At 37.1% G+C, this 21072-nt stretch overlaps 1 protein-coding gene across 3 annotated transcripts in view; it reads left to right on the top strand.

Moving 5' to 3' along the window:
* Positions 1-208: 208 nt before the first annotated feature.
* LOC107863431 (ALBINO3-like protein 2, chloroplastic) overlaps positions 209-21072 on the top strand; it is a 37804-nt gene continuing 16940 nt past the window's right edge. For 2 of the 3 annotated variants that reach the window (XM_047408556.1, XM_016709336.2), the window contains exons 1-6: positions 280-866; positions 2180-2286; positions 5499-5626; positions 7237-7308; positions 8711-8812; positions 20713-20772. In XM_047408556.1, the coding sequence (XP_047264512.1) occupies positions 484-866; positions 2180-2286; positions 5499-5626; positions 7237-7308; positions 8711-8812; positions 20713-20772 (852 nt within the window). In that variant the 5' untranslated portion in view covers positions 280-483. Of the gene's footprint in view, positions 867-2179; positions 2287-5498; positions 5627-7236; positions 7309-8710; positions 8813-20712; positions 20773-21072 lie in introns of all 3 variants that reach the window. The other variant, XM_016709335.2, reaches the window with a different exon arrangement.

Raw genomic sequence — 21072 nt, 5'->3', positions numbered from 1 at the left:
GTGCTTTATAAAGTGCTTCGACACAAAATAAGAAACGATCTCTCCAACGCATAAATGGTTGTGAGTTCACGTTTATCATTCAATTTTTTTTATGTCATTTAAATAATTTAGATTGTTGATTATTGTAATTTATAATATTTTTTATGTAATATTTAATTATATAACATTTTAAAAAGAATTAAATAAACAAATTAAAAGGAGAAAAAATATACAAAAATTCAAAAGATGCCCTTGGCCAAAATCGACCATTTGGATAAACAAATTATTTCACGGTTCCGGTTGGAAATTAGTCAATTACCTTGTCAACTGACTTCGTGTCGGGCAAACGAAATTGATTGGTAATTACACATATTTCACTGAACTTTCACTTCACTCATCTGCCGCCAAGAGAATTGCGCCGCCGGCTTCATCATTTTTTCTTCTAAATAAGGGAGAAATATTAGCATTTGGTCGATTCACCACCCACCAGTCCACCACTCCATTATGTCGGTACAGAGATTCTTCCAGCGCGGCCGTTACTCTCGTAATTCGCCGAAAATCTATCTTTTCCACAATTTCACTTCTTCAGATTCTCACACTAAACCCTCAAACCCTTCCAATCACTACCACTGCCACAACCATCGGTACAGCCAGTACGTCCACTTTCGCAACTTTTTATCCCCATCAAAGCCGCAGCTTGTTATTCCGCACAGTGTTTCCTTCTGCTGCCGTTCCTTCTCCACTCGCGACTCGCCAAATGGTGACATCGCGAACACAGAGTTGTTCATCAGCGAAAATGTTAGTGCAAGTGTTGAGGAGTCCATTCTTCCAGTACGTGCCTTGATTTCACTGTTGGATGGTTTTCATGACTTCACTGGCATCCCATGGTACAATACTCCATTTCCTTCCAACGTGGGTTTAAGCTTTTTCCTGGTAGTTAAAATTACTAGTTTCTTTGTAAAATTAAAATTTAGTTCTAAAAAATGGCATTGATTGTTGATATATTGAGGTGAAAAGAGCCATTACACACTGCTTGAAATGCATATACAGAAGTTAAGCGAACAATGCAAAAACTCTAGCTTGTGAATTGTAGTAGCGTGGCTTTAAAACACACAAAGGAGAGAGGTATAAATATATTTAGTCCAAGCCTAACAATTATAAACATGAATGACAAGTATATGAACACCGAAATTGGACAAAGAATACAATAAAGTGAAATGTCAGTTGTTTTGTGTACCTCGTCAAAAGAGTCTCATTGACAAGAAAAAGTATGTCTTCGAACCTTAATGACTACACTGAAGCGCACAGTAAGCGATGTGAAGTGCTCAACACGTTTTGAGTCTCGCTTCAGGGCTTTCCATCAAAACACCTATAGTTTCTTTCTGTCCGTAGGCACCAACAAAATACGTAGGCTTAAGTTACTGAATGAGTGAATTAAAGTTTACATGATGCATAATAATGATGTAGAGAGATCGAGGGTAAAGGATCAATAAGAGAGAAAGAAAGATGACAAACAAGTACAGAATGGAGAATAGATGAAAATAAGGGAAAACTAGTACAAACAGTTGCATGTCATTGCTATCTTGATAATGGATTCCATGGGATGCCTTCTCGTGTCATACTGTCCTCAATCTAGCCAAATGTTTTGGTGTCTACTTTTGGGTGGGAGGAACTGGTTCATTCAAAATCCAAACGCTAAATATTTTGGAGACCATGCGTATTTTCTGTGTGAATTTTATGCCTTAGGTTTTATGTTTGTGCTGAATGCCGTTGTCTATAATTCAACTGCAGGGGATTCTAGTAGACTAGAAGTCCTTGTGAACTTTGTGCCGTAGGATATGTGAGGTTTGTACGTTCTACAAGAGTTACTATGCCATTAGCAATAATCATCAGGTTGTTGCTATTTTTGTGTTTAAAAAGAATGTTTGAAGCAGCTCAATTATGTACTTCACTGATACCAAATCAAAAGATTTCTGTAATTCACTGTTTTAGACCCAATCATTCACTTCCCTAAATTACCCACAAGGATCAGCCAGTTTTTCAACCAAGGCATAACATTGTTATTGACGAAGTTCCTTTCAAAAGCACATAGAATAGTCCGTAATGTCTTAGTCTAGTATTCTCTTCTTCTAATTTTTATCCAATGCTAGCATATGGGCCCTTGATTTTGAAATTATACACCGTACTTACTTGTTTGCAGGTGGATCGTTATAGCTTCTTCAACAGTGGCTATGAGGCTCACGTTATTCCCGTTTGTAGTATTGCAACTCCACAAGTTGAATAGAATTGGAGAGTTACTTCCTAAATGTGAGGCTTTGCTCTCAACACCATTAGTTTTCCTTTATCTGATGCTAATTTGGGAACTCAAAAATTAGGATGGAGTGAAAGATGACAATGAGTAGGTGAACCTTTTCCTTTGGTTGGCATTTCAGAACAAAGATATTTAAGGACCGTTGTCCACACAAATTGTTTCATTATCTCAACTTCAACTTGAGATGTTCATTGCCCATAAATGTTTGTTTCACAATTTGGTCCTTTATTTCCACTTCATCTTGAAATAGTGAATTAGAAGTTGAAAAAACTGGTTTGAGGAGTATCTCAAGTAAAATAATGGTTTTTACCTCTAAACTTCAATTTTGTTTTGAACTGAAATTATGTCCAAACACAACTAACTTCCAAATACACTTTTCAACTTCAACTTTAAGTGCTCTTATCTTTCAACTTCAACCAAATATTGTCCACACGCCTATTTAGAGTATTAAAATTTTCAAAGGAGATGCTCTCATGTTTGGATTGTACAATTTTTTCTGTCTTCCTATTTACAAAGTTAACTTGCTTAGATGCTGCTGAGTGATTTTGTCACTAGAAAATGACAAAAGATGCTAACCCAAGGGCGTGGCCTGGTGGTTCAATGAAGTGGGGTTGATTACCATGAGGTCTGAGGTTCAATTCCCAACAGAGATAAACATTAGGTGATTTCTATTCATCTATTCTAGCCTTGCTGGACAGAGAGTTATCTGACACCTGTTGCTGGTGGGAGGTGGAAGGTATCCCGTGGATTTAGTTGAGGTCCGCTCAAGCTGGCCCGGACACCACGATTATTAAAAAAAAAAGACAAGATTCACAAAACAATATAAATTTTAATCTATCTGAAGTTCTACTTCTTTTCCTCCAAGTGCTTTTGCATATAGTCACCCTAGAGTGGAGTTGGTTGTAGCTTCATTTCATCATTTCATGTTTCTTGAGGTGCTCTTCTTTAAATTAAAACTTACACAATGTCCCCAAGAGGATGGTTGTTACGGTCCCCTTTTATGGATCTAGTTATGGGATGTTGTGAGATGAAATCAGGTGTTTTCTTTCAACGACCTATGTTGCTGGTTCGTTAAGAGAGATCCTGCAATACCTTGAGTTAGAAGTACCCAAAAACTGAATATTTTATCTTATCTTTTCAATTGAATTCAAGTAAATTAAGTACAACATTGGTGGATTGACCACCCACCTAATAACAAGGAAATAACTTCCTACTACTGTAATGAAAGTGGAGGAATAACCTCCTTACTGCTAATAACTGCTATAAAGAAATAGGAAAACATAGTTAATAGATAAGTTATCCTTACTGCTTATAGCTGCTGCAGAGAAATTGGAAAACATAGTTAATAGCTGCTGAAATAGTCTAGTTTTTGATTAAATTTTCCATGCGTAACTGTTGATAGACTAAAAAGGTGCTAACTCTAGCCTAGTGGTTGAAGGATGGGAGCAACAATCTGGACATACCTGGTTTGAACCCCGGCTACAATACTTGGTATGTCCCATTTGCTTCAGCCTTGATGGGCATAAATTGGGAAACCTATTCTTGTGGTTCAGCCAAGGCCCACTAGATCAGTTGAGGAAGTACTCTCAAGCTAGCCCACACACTAACTATATTATTATATTATAAAAGCATGAATAATGTTGAACAACAAAGATATACGCTTCTAGTTTAATTCAACCGTGTTTCTATTAACTATTTTGGTAAATTAAGAAAAAATCGGTTTGAAATAGAGTTTTAAACAAATTATACTTCTGAATTTCAATTCCCAAGCTAATTAAATCACACCAAATCTTACCCATTTGTAAGAATCCTGAAACCATCATAATTCAATAAGGTGGCCAAGCCTTTGGTTTGCTTATAACCATAATGGTCATGTTCGTTTGGGGATGAACGTTTTTAAATTTACTGTTTGCGTTTTTTTTTTATAAATCTATTACTCCCTTTGTTTTAATTTATCATTTATCTTACTCTTCCTTTTAGTCCATTCTAAAACGAATGTACTCTTTGATTTTTACTTTTTCCACGTGGCATGCATAAGATCACAAGATTAGAAGACATTTTGTTACATGCTACATATCTAATTTAAGACCAAATGATTCAAAAATCTTATTTATTTTCTTAAAGTTCGTGCTCAGTCAAAGTCAGACAAATAAATTACAACAAAGAGAGTAATAATTTTCTTACCACATGCATTCTATGATAATTCTAATTTTCCTAATTACCTTTATTAAGCTTATGATGGCAAAATTCAGTTTCAAGTACGAGTTCCAATGATTTTGCCATCCTTCTAATTCTTCTTAGATTTGCAATTTCAAAAAAAATTCTTCTTTGCTTTTGAGAAAAGCTTAGCCAAGATCTTTCTAAATTGCTATTGTTTGTACAATTTAATATATAAGAAAAGAGATTATTCTCATAAAATTTGAACAAATTATTAACTTATTTGATTGATATGCGCAATTTTAATTTTTTAAAAATAATTCTTCACCATCAGGTTAACAAAATGACGAAGAATGATAGGAAGGTGTGGAGGACGCGAATTAGGATAGAGGTTTAGTGGGTAGACGTGTGTCCTTACTAGTAGGGAGGAGTTCTTTGTATGTGTCTTGTATTTTCTTGTTCGTGGTGTTCTGGTGATGTTTGTGATTTCGGATAGATAGTTTATAGTATTACTTGTGGGTGTCTTATTTCTTTTATTATCTAGTGGTCTGTTATTTCAATTTTGTTTTTTGTTTTTATGTTTTTTATTTGTTATACTGTTATTTGTCCTGAGCTAGGGATCTATCAGAAACAACCTCTCTACTTCATCTAAGGTAGTGGTATGGATTGTGTACATTTACCCTTCCCAGACCCCACTTTGTGGGAATGCACCGGGTAATGTTGTTGTTGTTGAATTCTTCACCATTTTTCAGGTGCAAGTTCTTTTACTTGGGATATTCGTGCAAAGCATGAACATAGAGACTAATTGATTAAAAAATACAAGAAAAAAGAACCAGGATAACTTTGCTCATACTACTATTTTCTTTATTATGTAAAAAATCTACCTCATAATGACATTTCGACCCTCCAAAATATAGATGAAAAAGAACGAGTGGAGAGGCTAGCCTCGATGAGTTGTTTGAGACAGTGGACATAGTATTTACTTTTTAATAGAGATGTATGCATGCCAGAAGCTGTTACCTTTCAACTGATCTTTTTATGCATTTTTAAGTGCCTCCTCCATTGCCTCCGCCTATGTCAGGAAGGAGTCTTGTGGACCAACTTCAAATCTTTTTCAAGGAGAAACGAGCGGCAGGCTGTCCTTCATTTTTTTGGTTCTTCGCCTCTCTGACAGTTCAGGTGATAATTCTATGTTTTTTAATATATCAAGTTTATTTGCCTTAGAAGACTTTCTATATAATTATGGATAATTGACTATTTTTCATTGCGCATTGTAGAACATTGAGGAAACTATTACTTTTATGTTTGGAACTATGTGTAGCAAAACAAAAATTTCACAATTCAATAATATTTGAGTGGATCTGAAATTGGTTATTCCAATTTCAGATGAGAATTCTCTGTCATTGGACTTTATGTGATTTGCAAGAGTTTGTCTTTAAACCTTAACTTTTTTGAAACCGATAACATGTATGTATGTCTCTCTCTCTCTCTCTCTATATATATATATATATATATATATATGAGATCTGCACCATTGCAGTGCGTCTATAAGTACAAAACCCAACCATGCTTTAGACTACCGCTTCACAAGGAACCTATCATTTCAACTAGTGAAATGTTTAATGAAACAAAAACATACAATTCGTCTTGATTTTCTGCACAAAATTGCTTTTTTCTTCAAAAGAATCCTAGTTTATTTTCCAGAACTGGGTTTGACTTTTTGTTTCGTGATGCTTGTGAATATGCCAAGAACACTAGAAACTCTTACCCATTAAGGGATAATAAAAGTACTCCTTTACGATCATACATTCTAATGTCTGGGAATCAATGGTTTGTTACCTGTATTGATTGTTGCACTAGGATGACTTGGGTGTATCTATTGAAGGTCAAAAGTGAGGTTTTTTCTTGATCCTAGTCATTTCATAAGATGATTTATACTCAATTTGAGGATAAGCTAAAAAGCTTAAAAGGGCATCCTGTTGCACTAAAGTTCCCGCTATGCTCATAGTCTGGGGAATGGCCCGACCACAAGGATCTACCAAAGGCTTTCCTTCATAAGATAAAAAGCTTGCCAATTGATAATGACACATAATAAATGATAAAAAATTTGGTGTTTTTCTCGGTAGCCGAAAGAAAAATAGGCATTTTTTCGAAGTGATGGTGATTGAAGATATTAAAAGGAGGATGATATAGACAAAAATCACATGAAAGCAAATTATCTTGAAAATCTGACCTACAAGTTGGTGGGATCGTCGTGACCTATAAGGCATAAGGAAGAAAACTGTTTATTGAAAGGTTGTCACGTTGGTACATTTACATTAGGTCCAAAAAAAAGAAGGGGCCTTTTGTCTTAGGAATTTTTAGGCAGTTACCACTAGTGTCAGAGGACTTAATTTTCAAATATTGGATTGATACAGGTCTAAATGGCATAACTTGGTTAATGGATATTCATATAGCCTACCTCAACTACATTGGGATTGAGGTGTAGTAGTAGCATTAGTTGTTGTTATCTGTTTTGGGGACATCTTCGACCCAATTCAGTCAGTTGATGTTCTCAAAGTCATCATGTTTTAGAATTCATTATTTGCCTATTTTGTAGGAGTAGGAGTTAGACTTCAATAAGTGATATTCTTTTTCCTTGTCTGTTTGCTTTATTTTTAGTATTGTTTTTATTGTCACATTCAGTCGAAGTTTTTGAAATCTTACCATGAAATTTGGTACTTTATTGATGAAAGTAGGTTTTTGTAGATAATCTTGTCAGTTTGGTTATGATCTTTATGCATTTTTAGGTGCCCTGCTTTCTTCTTTGGATTATGACTATTAGAAGAATGTCACTGGCTCATCACGAAGGCTTTGACTGTGTAAGAGCACCCTTTTTCATTTATGCAATTCTTGTCTAGGGTTTTTCTTTTTGGTATTATAACTCTTTTCTTTTTCCCCTTGATTGTTTAGTTTGGCTTATCATCATATTTTACAAGGCTCAATTAGTACACCTAATGAAAAAGCTGATGGTATAACAATTTTTATTGTACATAACATGTGGTCTGATGACATAGCAGTGAAACTAAAATGATAATTGTCAAATAAGTGAGGCAGATGATATATGCAACATAATAGTAGATATTTTATTTCTCTGTTTTATTTGCTTTTCTTGTTGCGTGTCCCTTCGCTGCATCTCCTCGTGCAGACAGAGCGCATTTTACACACATCCAATGAGGTTTTCCGTTAGTATCCAAAATGGTTTCAAATTCAAAAGCCTCTCTTATTATTTTTGTCATATCATGAACCATGTTTTTATCATTTGGAGAGCCTCCTTTGTCCCTCATGACCATTCAATCAATCAGCTATATCCTAACCAAAACTATTAGTTTGGCTGACTATACTCTCTATATTCAGTCCAGTTTATTCAAACAATTCAATATTAGGAGATTTGTCTTAATTAGATTATTTGTGTGGCTTTAAATCATTTCATTAAAGGTACAGCTACAACAACATACTCACTGTATTCCTAGTGTTTTCCTACGAACTGGGGTTTGGGGAGGGTAGAGTGTACACAGTCTATACAACCTCAGAGGTGAGGTAGAGAGGTTGTTTCCAATAGACGCCCGGCTCAAGACAAAAAAATCTATAAAAGTGGCGTTATAAAAGAGCAAGAAAAACAGTAACAACAACAACAACATACCCAGTGTATTCCCACCTAGTGTGGTACCAAAACAATAGATAATAACAGAAACAAAACTATCACAAAGTAATACTACAAGCGACCTACTCGAAACACACAAGTATCACCAAACTCCAAAAACAAACCACCACAAGCGCATCTCTATGACTACTAGTCCGGACCTCAAAACAAAACACTCCTACCTACTCGCAGGGACACACTCCTTCCTACAAACCATCTACTTTAATTTACGTTCTCCACATCTTCCTATTTAGGGTCATGTCCTTAGTAAGCTGTAACTATCTATATTCTGTCTAATCACCTCTTTTCAATATTTCTTCGGTCTGCTCCTACCTCTCCTGAATCCCTCCATAACCAACTTCTCACACCCTTGCACTAGGGCATCCTTGCTCCTTCTCATCCCATAGCCGAACCATCTCAACCTCTCCTCCCGCATCTTTTCCTCCATCGAAGTCACTCCTACCTTGTGCTGGACAACCTCATTCTCGATCCTATATAATAAATTTTTAAGCTTGGAACTGTTTTGGGTTTAAATATTCTGTCCACTTGATGATACTTATTTCCATTTAATTTCACTGTAGGGAGGCATTCTTTGGTTCCAGAACTTGACCGAGTTCCCTAGTGGTGTTTTAGGGCCTGTGTTTCCTTTCCTGATTGCTGGATTGCATTATGTCAACATACAGGTATCTTGCTTTTATCAACCTGACATTTACTACCTTTCTGTTTCATTGATGTCTTTCGTTGTGGTTTCATGGTTTAATTATGGGATTAAGAGACCTGTACCTTTTCTTGGTCTTCGTACTAGATCCATCTTCGCTTATAATTTCTTTTTCCTTTTCTGTTTGGAGGGTGGGTTGCTACACAATTTCGTGCAGGTTAACCATCATTTTATGTTCACACACATTCTGTTGGTGGTATCTTGTTTTTATCAAGCTGAGATTTACCACCTTTCTATTTCATTGGTGTCTTTCCTTGTGGTTTCATGGTTTAATTATGGGATTAAGAGACCTGTATCTTTTTGTTGGTCTTGGTACTAGATCCATTTTCACATATAATTTCTTTTTCCTTTTCTGTTTGGAGGGTGGGTTGCTATACAATTTTGTGCAGGTTAACCATCATTTTATGTTCACACACATTCTCTTGGTTCCCACCCTGCAATGGTCTTGGATGCTATTTAATGTTTGGGGCGGGCCTGAAGCTAGTAGGAAAAGGGAAAAAATGCTTCAGTTCTATAGGTATGAGACATCTACATATTGGCATAAATTTTGTTTCTTAGTGTGTTTGGTTATCATGTTTGGTTGAATTCAGTGTTCTAGAAAATGTTTTTCAAATCAACTTATTTTCCTCAAATTTAAGGAAAATAACTTCCCTTCAAAAAGTAAGTAAATCATTTTAAAAAACTCGCTTTCAACCTCACTCTCGAAGTTGAAATGTTCATACAACTCTCAAAATCACCCGCCCCTACCTCGACTCCAGTCCCTTACCACCCCCCATCCAAAAAGAAAATATTTTATTTGTTTAAAAATTATTTCAAATTTTTTTCTTACTTTATGCCCTACCCCAAGATCCAATCCCTGCCAGCCCCCCCCCCCCCCCCCCAAAAAAAAAAAAAAAAATAATTTGATTTTTCAAAAGTTTCAGAACTTTTTTCTCATTCTACCCTTCTTACCCTATTCATAGTTTTGGATAAATATATACAAATACTTTTAGAAAACATTTTCCTACTTGCATAACAAACACAAGAACAAGTAAGAAACAACTTAATTTTGTAGAAAATGTTTTCCTCCTCCATATCGAACACTCCCTAAAAAAAAGTATTTTTTGGGGTCAAAAATTATTTTTCTAAAAAGTATTTCTACTCTTTAGCTAAACACTAAAATATATTTTCTGAAAAATATTCTTTCATTCACCAATCAAATACTAGAAAATATTTTCGAAAAATATTTTTCACTCACCAACCAAACGTAAGAAAATAATAGGGTGTTTGGATGGACTTATTTTTAAGTGTTTTTGGCTTTTAAACACTTTTTTATTTATATTTTTTAAGGTGTTTTGCAAACACAAAAAGCGCTTTTAAGCACTTTGTGCTTAAAAAGTACAAAAATAAGCCAAAAGCCAAAAGTAGATTGCTACCTACTTTTGGCCTTTAAGTCACTTAAAAAAAGCACATCCAAACACCAAGTAAGAAACCTAACTAGTTTTCCATGAAAACCTTTTCTAGGAAAATATTTTCCGTGGAAAACATTTTCCTTCATACCAAACACACCCTTAATATGTTTTTTCTCCAAAGCTAGTATACGGTCGATACTTCTTCCTTGCCTTTTCATGGTTTTGGGCTTTTTGATATACTGTTGCAAGGAACAAGGATCTGTTCTTGCATGGTTTTGAACACTTGAAACCCTTGTTCGATACGATGACAGTGCCCAACATTGAGTTTTGTAATCTTAGTGTCCTCTGGTCCTCAAAACTCTTGAGAACCGAAGATTTAATTGATAGGTGAATCTTCCTGTCATACATATTCAATTGACTTATAAGACCTGCTTTGTGTAGTTTGATCTTCCCAAATGCGGTGTAGAATGTTAGAAAAGGGAAGAATTCATCTTGGTTTGAATGTGTCATTATAATATTGCAAGGAATTAGACCTGACTCATATCGGTTAAATGAGGAAATGATGTGGGGCTTATATAGCCGTTGGTTCTCCCACCTCAATAACTAGCTTTTGGGGTGCGGTTCTCCTTAGGTTATATCAATGGTGTTAGAGCCACCCGTTAACCTCCGTCCCCACTGTGCTTGGGATGGTGACGCCGGTATGGCAGTGTTTGCCCAGGGTTAGAAATGTCTAGAGCATAACCGTCGAGGGCAATGAATGCGGAGCGTGGTGGTTTGTTATGATATTATTGCATGGAATGAGACTTGAATCCCATATCAGTTAAATGGGAGAACTGATGTGGGACTTATATAGCCTTGGGCTCTCCCACCTCAATAGCTAGCTTTTGGGGTGTGGTTCTCCTAAGTTTGTATCAGGATGATTAATGAGCAAAGAATCAACACTATTGAGTCCTTAGAAATTAATAGAGAACTGTCTTTAGATAAGGATGCAGTTGTTGATTTCTGTCAAAATTTTATTAGAGAAACTGGGAATTGGAGTCCCTGAAAATCTTGGATGTCCAAACATTATCAATAGAGGAGCAAGAATGGTTGTCAAGAGACTTTGATGAGGAGGAAATTTAGGGGGGGTCAAGCTTTATGCTTTTGATAAAGCACTTGGACCAGATGGCTGCACAGTGGCCTTTTTTCATGCTTTCTGGGGTATGATCAAAGAAGACCTGATGCAGACATGTCATAATTTTCACTCTCAACAAAGATTTGAAAATAGCTTTAATGCCACCTTTGTAGCCCTTATCCCAAAGAAAGCAGGTGCAAATGAGCTGAGGGATTTCAGGCCAATTAGTCTGATCTTAGGGGTTTACAAGATCATAGCTAAGGTAGTGGCAAAGAGGTTGAAGAGGGTAATCAGTAAATTAGTAAAAAGCATCATATGACTTTCATAAACGGAAGGAAAATCATGAATGCGGTGGTACTAGCAAGTGAATGCATTGATTAAAGAATCAGAGGAGAGAACCCTGGGGTGATGTGTAAGTTAGATATTGAAAAAGTTAATGACCACTTGACTTGGGAGTTCTTGATCAACACTTTCAAGCAAATGGGTTTTAGGAGGAGATGGCTTAGCTGGATGGATTTCTGCATTAAAACCACTAGGTTCTCCATTATTGTAAATGGAGAACCAGTTGTTTTTTTTTCAGTAGAAAGAGGGTTAGGACAAGGGGATCCCCTGTCTCCTTTTCTCTTAATCTTAGCGATGGAAGGCCTGAACAGTTTAATGAGAGTTGCTTCTCAAGACAATTGGATTAGGGGTTTCTCTACTAGGAACAGAGCAAATGAGACAATGGAGCTTGCACATTTGTTATATGCTGATGAAACAGTGGTGTTCTGTGAAGCTAAGCAGGAGCAAATTTGCTATCTAAGAGTGAGTTTGGTAATTTTTGAAGCTTGCTCAGGACTTGTAAACTGGAGGAAGAGTAGTATCTTCCCAGTCAAGGAGGTGCAACAGATTAAAGCCTTTGCAAGTATATCGAAATGCAATATAGAAGAGCTGCCAACAATTTATTTAGGCATGCCATTGGGGTCCAAACACAAAGCAGTAGAGATTTGGGATGACATAATTGAGAGATCAGAGAAAAAACTGGCTATATAAAAATCTCAGTGCTTATCTTTGGGAGGGTAGAGTTACTCTAATAAACTCAGTTCTGGACTCTCTACCCACTTATGTGATGCCCCTTTTTCCTATACCAAGTAATGTTGTTAATGTCTTGGATGGACTAAGAAGGAATTTCCTATGGCAAGGCAACAAGATTGAAAAGAGGTTCAACTTGGTAAAATGGGCCATAGTACAGCAAAGCAGAAAGAAATTTAAAACTGCAGAACAAAAGTCTTCTTTCAAAATGGTTGTGGAGGTTTGTTCATGAGGTGCATGCCTTGTGGAAAGAGATGATACTACACAAATATGGGCTAGAGGACCGCTGGTGCACTAGAAAAGTCACTAATGCATATGGGGTTGGGGTGTGGAGGTCTATTAGGGACTTTTGGTTTGATCTCAAGAGCAACTCAAAGATTATGATGGGCAGGGGGGACAAGACCAAGTTCTGGACAGATGATTGGTGTGGAAATGGGATCGTTAGAGATCTGTTTCCTGGACTTTTCTCAATATGCACTGACCTCATAGCAAAATAGAGGCGCTGTGGTCTCCACAAGGGTGGAATCTAGTATTCAGAAGGTTGCTAAATGATTTGGGAGATTATTTGGGTGGTAGAGCTGAAGTTGATTGGTGGTTTTCCTGGTACCAACCTAGAACCAGACAGATTAGTATTGGGACATCACAAAGATGGGAATTTCTCTGTGAACAGACTTTACAACTGGGACTAAGAGGAAGAGCAGGAAGATCTACAGGTCCTTGGAGCAAAATCTGAAAGAATGTAGCTCCTTCCAAGGTGAAATGCTTCACTTGGTTGGTTGCCAGGAAGGCTTGTTTAACTCACAAGGCAATGCAAAAGAGGGTTATAATATAGCTTCAAGTTGCTTCCTTAGTAAAGAGGCCTTGCAGACTAATAAGCACCTTTTCCTACACTGTAAGGTTACTGAACAAGTGTGGGCTCTGTTCACTAGCTTAGCGAATGAATGCTGGACTATGCCAGAACACACTTCAGATCTTCTAAGTTGCTGGTTTAAAAGGGGAGGCAGTAAGAGCCAGAAAAGGTGGTGGAGAACATTTTCTGCATGTATTTGTTGGACTATATGGAAGGAAAGGAACCAGAGAATATTTGAAGGAAAGGAATATACAATACAGAAAATTAAGTGGAAAGCTATCACTACTTTAGGTTTCTGGTGTAAAGAACATAATATAGAAGATGAGAGCCAATTAGTGGATTTCATAGGAGTTTTGTAAGTTATTTTTCCGTCTTTTTTTTTCTCTTTTGTAACACTTTTTGGAGGTAGCCAGCATAGCCCTTGATTTTGTGGAATATAAAATGTTACCAGTTCTCTAAAAAAAAAAAAAAAAAAAAAAATCACTTTCGGGAGGACTTGAGTTCAGCATTTAGCCAGATGGGTTAGCGTGAGTGCAGGGAGGGTATAAATTCTATCTTTGTGGTGCTGGGTAGCTGCCGGGCCGATGCTGAAAACCTGCACTGTGTATGGTCATATACACACTGGTTAAGTAATCCTCCAGGTTCTTTATCAGCACAAGACAGGTTTTAGTTTCAGTACTGTTTTCAGGATATTACTAATTACTTTTAGATTTTTAACTTTAAAATGAGTATTTGGAGCAGAGAATATCAGATCAGGAAGTGGCAGGTGTGCTTCTTTTGCTTGCTTTTGATGGACTTATTTCAAGTCTATTTTATCACCAAAGGGAAGGACATTGTTTGAGTACCTGACAGGATAGCTTACTTGAACTGGCTTTTGCAGTCAACTGGAAAAGGTGGATTCTTGAACCAATTGCAAAGGTTGTGTGGTAGAGACTAGAGAGTATTCTTACATTTGTCTTCATTTTTGTCCAGTGAAGAAATTCTAATTGTTTTTCCTTTTAATTTTCATTTGGCAAGAAGCTTCTTTGGTTCCGCAATGAATTTCTTTCATTTTCAAATAAATACAATAATAACAACAATTATGTCTCGGTTCCAGTTCCTTAAAAACAACAATTATGTCTCAGTTCCAAACAAGTTGAGTTCGAATATTTGTATCCTATCTGACCATGTTCCTATTTAAATTTTTAGATAAAATAAACCGTAAACCTTGATCTTTTATTTCCATATGCAAACCCCGAATTATGTCCTCCAATTCTTTTGTACATATTCCCCTTTTGCTTTCTTTTTGGGCCAGGTTTTCTTGTATCTTGAATTTTTGTGATATAAAATATTTGGGCCTTGTGTCCATTTTGATAAAAAGAAATCTCCTCCAATTTCATATTTTTTCATTGAAATGGAAAATGGAAGAATGTTCTAACATTGGTGTTTTCTTTCCATCTGTCTAATCCTTGGTTGACAAGAGTTACCCAGTATGCCTTCTAAAGAAAAGAGCTGCCCGGTATTAGTGTTGGTGAGAGGTAGCAAGTACTTGATGAATAGTCGAGGTGTGTCCAATGTTCTTGGATACCTTTGCTATTCGAAAAAAGATGGATGTCCTCTACCACACACGACCTTTACAATTGGTTCACGAAGCCATCTTTTTTTTGTCAGTGCAAAATCTAGTTCTAGCCATCTAAAGGCATAATTCAATTTTCATTCCACTCAACTGCCCAAGCCAAAAACCGTTCGCCCAAAAAAGGATGCAATAGTACAATGGAAGGGATTTATTTTATAGTGCCTATATATCTTGTGGTGGTGGGTTATAAAGAATAAAAAAGGCTGACCCCTGGAAATAACAATATGTTTTCGATGGGATAGATAAAGGTATTGATAACATGATGTCAAATGCGAAGTGAAAAGAGAGAGAATCAAAAGGGGTCGGGAATGAGGAAGAAAGATAATCACCCAAAAGATGAAACACAAAGAAATATATGAGGAAAGTTAGAAGGGAAACTTGTTTATTGATTTGAGGAGAAAATTTCCTTCAAAAAATATAATGGTCATGGAACCTAGAGAGAGAAACTCCTACTTCTCTCTAGATCTAGGAAGAGAGAGATCATGTCTTTCATAGAGGCCTTAGATTGGTTAGCACTGGAGCTATGTGTGATATGCAAGTGGGTAGATTCCCAGATCTGCTAAAAGACATTCCTAGATCCATAAGATCTTTTTGAAAATTTATCTGGTGGGAATTTCTTCAAATAAGTAGGGTCATCGAAAGTCATTAGTAATTGGGAAACAAAAGCTTGGAATGGTATTGATCGTCTGAAGATTTCGAAGTTGAGTGTAACTCGATTCTTATTTCATTTCATGGATGAAGACCAAGCAGTGCACATTCTCAACCTAGGAGAAGGTGGTTGGGAGAGAGCTTTTGAAGGTTGGAAAAATGGGTTGAGCACTACGGGTGTGACGACCCATGAGTTTTCAGATATTCAGTGGTGGTAAACATGATAGTCTTCCTATCCACGTATAGTGCTTTGATCTTTTCAAGAAAGTTTAAGACCCGTGTGGTGGCTTTGTGGATGTCTTACGTAGTCTGCACGACCTTTAATTATAGTATGGAAGGGGAAGGTTACTAGCTTAACTGAAAGTTACAAATGGAGTTTTTGTCTTTAGGATTAAGGATTTGGTTATATCCTGACATCAACAAACAAGAGGAATGGGAGAACAAAGAGATGAGAAAGAAAAGGGGAGAAAGGATGGTAGGTGGGGAAGGACTTCTAAATCGCGAGTGGAGCTTTCTGATGCATTGGAGATGAAAGATTCGACTCTGTATCTCTGCGGAAACAAATAGACAATGAAGGGATTGACTTATTGAGAAGTAAGCGTTTCTTTTCAATAAAACGATGAAACTACCCTGGTTAGTTAAACATACCTGAAAGAGAGAAGTGTTTGATTCACTAACCAAAATAATACATATTGGGGTTTTTGATTGGAGTAAGCATGACTCTTCCTAAAGATTGAAACACAACTTCTAAGTCGAGAAATCTCTCGTGAACACAAAAAGATGTTCGTAGGGACCTCCAAGCCACTATCTCGACGGCTCCTGTCGGGCACAACTTGGATTGCACGTTTGGAGAGGGTTTTGTGAGTGTAGAGAGCCAAAACAACGATATGCTAAAAGTCAAATCGTGGAAGTCACAACGTAAATGATGAACTTGCGGATTGTAGGAGGCCTAAGTATTGCACTCCCACTCCTAGGGCCGACGAGCTACCTTGCCAGAGTGCGGATTCTGGCAATGTTGTTTCAGGTGGAAAAAAGGTTTGATATGTTGATTGATTTGGGGGGGGGGGGGGTTTATGGTCATGAAAGTGTGTATTCTGATAAGGCTGCGTGGCTCGTTAGTAACAATGGTTATGTTGCATCTCTTCTAGGAGGTTGTAGGGTAGTTCTTTTTATCGAGGAATGCTCAAGGGACTTGTTTTAGGGATGGGAAACGGATTTTCTTCTGTGGCTAGTCTTGTGGGGAGTACTGTTGTTTATTTATAAATTCTCTTGCATCTATGAAATTTATGCAAACGTTGATTTTGACTCACAAAAGTGGGATCATCGCTATGTCGGGTGTGGTAGTGGATGAGCACCAACTTTGGCTATTTTGGAAGGGTAACAAAAGTTTTCAAAGTGCATGAAAGAGGAATCTATTAATTTTGGAATGGAGGAAAGAGTAATTGATTTGTTATGTTGCATTGACCATGAGTGAGAGGTAAAACATTCTCAATTTGTTAAGAAGACGAAGAAAAAGAAGAGGGAATCTATTGACGAGCAAATTGGGGGAGGAAAGATGAGAGTATACAAAAGAGAAATATGGAGGCGAGCTGAGAAATTGAGGGTAGGGAAGGGACTAAAGGGGAAAAGAAATGAAGTAGTGTGTTGATAGACTACAAAATTATTGGTTGGCATGTGAGGGGGATGAAAGACCCCAATGAAAAAGCCATTATTAAAGAAGGCTTTAAGGAAGGGGGTGTTGATGTGAAATGTGTTTCAAAAAACAAAAATAAAGACTTTGACATACAACATTATTATTAGCGTGTTTGTGTGTGTAAAGGGGGGGTAGGTAGGTGTTTGAAGCTTGGTTATATTTCCTAACTCTTGTGATTTTGCTTAAAAAGACAAAGGGTTGTCAAATAAAGAGGTGTTTAGGAGGGTAGAGGTGAAAATCAGGGAGGTTTTATACAAAGTAGGGGAATTGGAGAGGCTAGAAGTGGGAAGGGAGAATGAGTGGAAAGAAGTTTGAAAAATGAGTTAGTTGACTTGGCCTTAGCCTTAGAGGTGAATTGGAGACAAAAATCAAGAGCGTTCTGGCTGAAGAAGGGGACTCTAATACAAAATTTATTCATAGGGAAGTAATGTAGAGAGTGTGTACTGTGTAGGGAAGGAGGAAGTAGAGGGGTAGTTGATTTTTGTGAACGCCCATTCAAAGAGGAAGAAGAGTGGAGGCCTAATTGGGGGTGGGGCGTGGGGATGGGGAGGGGAGGGCTAGGTAGGGGACTGTGAGTGGCTAGAGTTAGCAATCGAGAAGGGCGTGAAAAAGGAAGTGGACTGTTGTGCGGGGGACAAAGACTTGGGTCTCAACTTTTTCTTTGGCCTTTTCTAGCAATGTTGGAATACGGTCAAAACTGGTGTGATAGATACAACATTGTTATCAAAGTAAAAAATGCAAAAGAAATAAGGTCTATTGAGATTTAAGCACAAAGAACAAATAAAGCATGGGGCATTAATTAAAAAGGCACGAAGATAGAAAAAAACAAATATCGATGTTTAGTTCAAGTGTAATAATTATAAGCATAAATGACAAATAAATGGACAAAGAAATTTAAAAAAGAACACCATAAAGTGAAATATCAATTTTTAGTGCTGCCTCTTCAGAAGAGGCTCATTGGCAAGGAAAAGTATGTCTTAGAACCTTGATGACGAGGTTGAAAAGCACATTCAATGAGGTGAAGCACTCAACACGTTTTGAGCCTCACTTTAGGGCTTAAGCGCGCTTTAAGCACACCTTTGACAACACTGGGATATAGTTGTTGAGTTTTAAGATAAAGGTGAGTTCGAGAGAAGTATGAATGCTTCATTCATTGTCACATCCCTAAATGGGAGGGAGTTTCAAACATGGAGGACTATAAACCTATTAGTCTAGTGAGGAACACCTGTTAGATCATTTTTAAGGTGCTTTCCTTTAGACTTAAGAAGGTGCTAGATGAGACTGTCTCTAATTCGTAGATTGCTTTTGTGGAGAGTAGACAAATTTTAGATGCAACGTTGGTGGCCAGCGAATTGGTGGATTCTAGAAGAAAGCAAAGAGTGCTAGGTGTGTTATGCAAACTTGACCTTGAAAAGGCCTACAATCATGTGGATCGAAGATTTCTAGATTCCATTATGTTTCAATTGGATTTGGGGAGAAGTGGAGGAAATGAATTTACTTTGGCATCTCTTTGACGAGTGAGATTTTCCATTGGTAAATGGTAATCCATGAGCTTGAGGGGTTTGAGTCGAGGGGATACCCTATCATCGATGTTGTTTATTTTAGTTATAAAAAGTTTTGAGTAAGGTGATGGATAAAGTTGTTTTAAGGTCCAGGCACAATCTCAGTGTCTCATTTGTTGTTTGCGGATGATACTTTAATTTTTTGTGATGCAGCTTATATTCAGTTGAATTATTTATGCCAAGTCCTTTGTTGGTAGTATACGGCGCACAATGAATTGAGGAAGTGTGATTTTTTTTAAAAAACTAAGGTAAGTGTGATAATTATTCCTATTGGGGAGGTGAATAACATTGGATCACTCGCTCAAGTTTGAATCCGATTCTTTAGAGGGTTCAGAAGAGACTAGCAGGGTCGCGGAAAAAATATTTGTCTAAAGGCGGGAAGGAAGTGCTTATTAAGAGCACATCGTGCATCCCCGCTTACAATTTGTTTTTGTTCTTTGCTCCTACTTCGGTCCCTGAAAAGTTGGAAAAGATAAAGAGAAACCTCCGATAGGATGCAACTAGTGGGGCAAGAAAGTTTCATTTGGTACGAGAGGGACCGTCACATCTCCTAAAAAATTGGGAGGATTTGGATTGGAGTTAGGAGATTTAAAAGTTTTTAACAAAAATTTTTATTGGGCAAATGGGTGTGGAGGTTCAAGGTAGAGGTACAAGCTTTGTGGAGGGGGGGGGGGTCATAGTCGATAAATATAGGGTTACAAAGGGGCTAGAGAACTAGAGGTATCACTTCGCCTTTCGGTTTGGGGCTATGGAGGAACATCATAAAAGGATGGGATATTTGTCGGGAGAATTATCTCATTCAAGGTTTTGAAAGATGAATTCTTGAGTTTGTACAAATTATCTTGCCAGATAGACTTGACAGTTTTGCATATTAGGATGATACAATGTAGAGACATTTTTGGGACTTGAGATTTAGTAGAAATTTTCATGATTGGGAAGTGATCGTGTTCCAGGCTGATAACCCATGATAAACCCGATGAATGGTGTCAGGGCTCGGTAAATATTGGAGTGTTCTCTGTAAAGTTCTTTTATGAGATGCTAGTGGTTAGGGAGGAGTCTGATTTTCCATATAATGCCATATGGATTCCAAAGATGCATGTGCTTCTTCACTTGGCTAGCCACTAGAGAGGTGTTTTTGACAGTGGAAACTCTTAAAAAGCAGAAGGTTGTCTGCCTCAGTTGTTGCTGCATGTGTAAGGAGGCGGGTGAGGACGTGGGTTGTATGGAGAGAGCTTTTAAAGGTGCAGAGTCTCGTTTTCCCAGTTAAGGAGTAATCTCCGTTCCTTATTTTTTTTGGTGCTCAGAGACAGTCCCTGTTGTATAGATGATTCGGTGGACGGGTGGAGTTTGTAGAGAATCGTATTTTCTTTTGGGTAAATTCTCTACTTTTTGGTATATCTCTTTTGTATGGCCATTGTGGCCATGTTTATATTTTCATTATTAACAAATAAATAAAAAATTGAAGAAGATTATAAGTAGTTGGTTGATTTGTTGGTGATGGGATTCAAATAGGAGACTTAACTTGATTGGAAAGTATCTTGTGTATTAAAATTTGAAAAACATGATTTCGTGTTAGCTACACTCGGCGTTATCTACTTGTAATAAAAAGATAAACAAAAAAGAATGAAAACATCATCTGGTGTAAACATCTAGGAGTAACATTTAAAAGTAGTTCTTTCCTAAAGTTTCTCCTGCCCTTACACACCAAATGACTCTTGCAAATTTTTGGCTTGGAAATGGGAAGGAGTATAAGGGGGAAAAGCAAGTTTTCAGAAACATTTTCTCAAAATTGATTTTTTGAGAATGCCGCAGAGTGTATTTGAGTATATTTTGAGCTTGGTCTAGTTTATAGTGCAAGTGATATTCGAGGTCCTTTATCTCCATGCTTTTTGATAGAGATGATATCTTTCTTTTACTTCAGGTGTCCTTTCAGAAATCTTCAGTTGGAAAAATGAGTGGATTCCTGGGATTAATGGCCAAGGTTAGTAGTCTGTCAGAAATTTATGTGATTTATCCTCGCACTTTAATCTGGAAGTGATTTTCATCATTTCGCTGCGTAATAAAGGGACTGAACCATTCTCTATTCAAATTCCATTTGTAGAGATACATCCTAAATTTATCAATTATCTTATTGCCACAGTTCCTACAAATTTGAGAAAATCTTAAAGAATCTATCCTCCTTTCCAAAAAAAAATGCCTAGTTTCGGAGTATGTGTATCAAATCATAGAATTTGTGAAGTGCATCCGGATATTGATTTCTCAATCCTTCGAAATATAATTT

This window comes from Capsicum annuum, chromosome 3, assembly GCF_002878395.1.
Source record: "Capsicum annuum cultivar UCD-10X-F1 chromosome 3, UCD10Xv1.1, whole genome shotgun sequence".
Classification (NCBI taxonomy): domain Eukaryota; kingdom Viridiplantae; phylum Streptophyta; class Magnoliopsida; order Solanales; family Solanaceae; genus Capsicum; species Capsicum annuum.
Note: the sequence above shows the minus strand (reverse complement) of the source record. Positions and strands in the feature narration are given on the sequence as shown.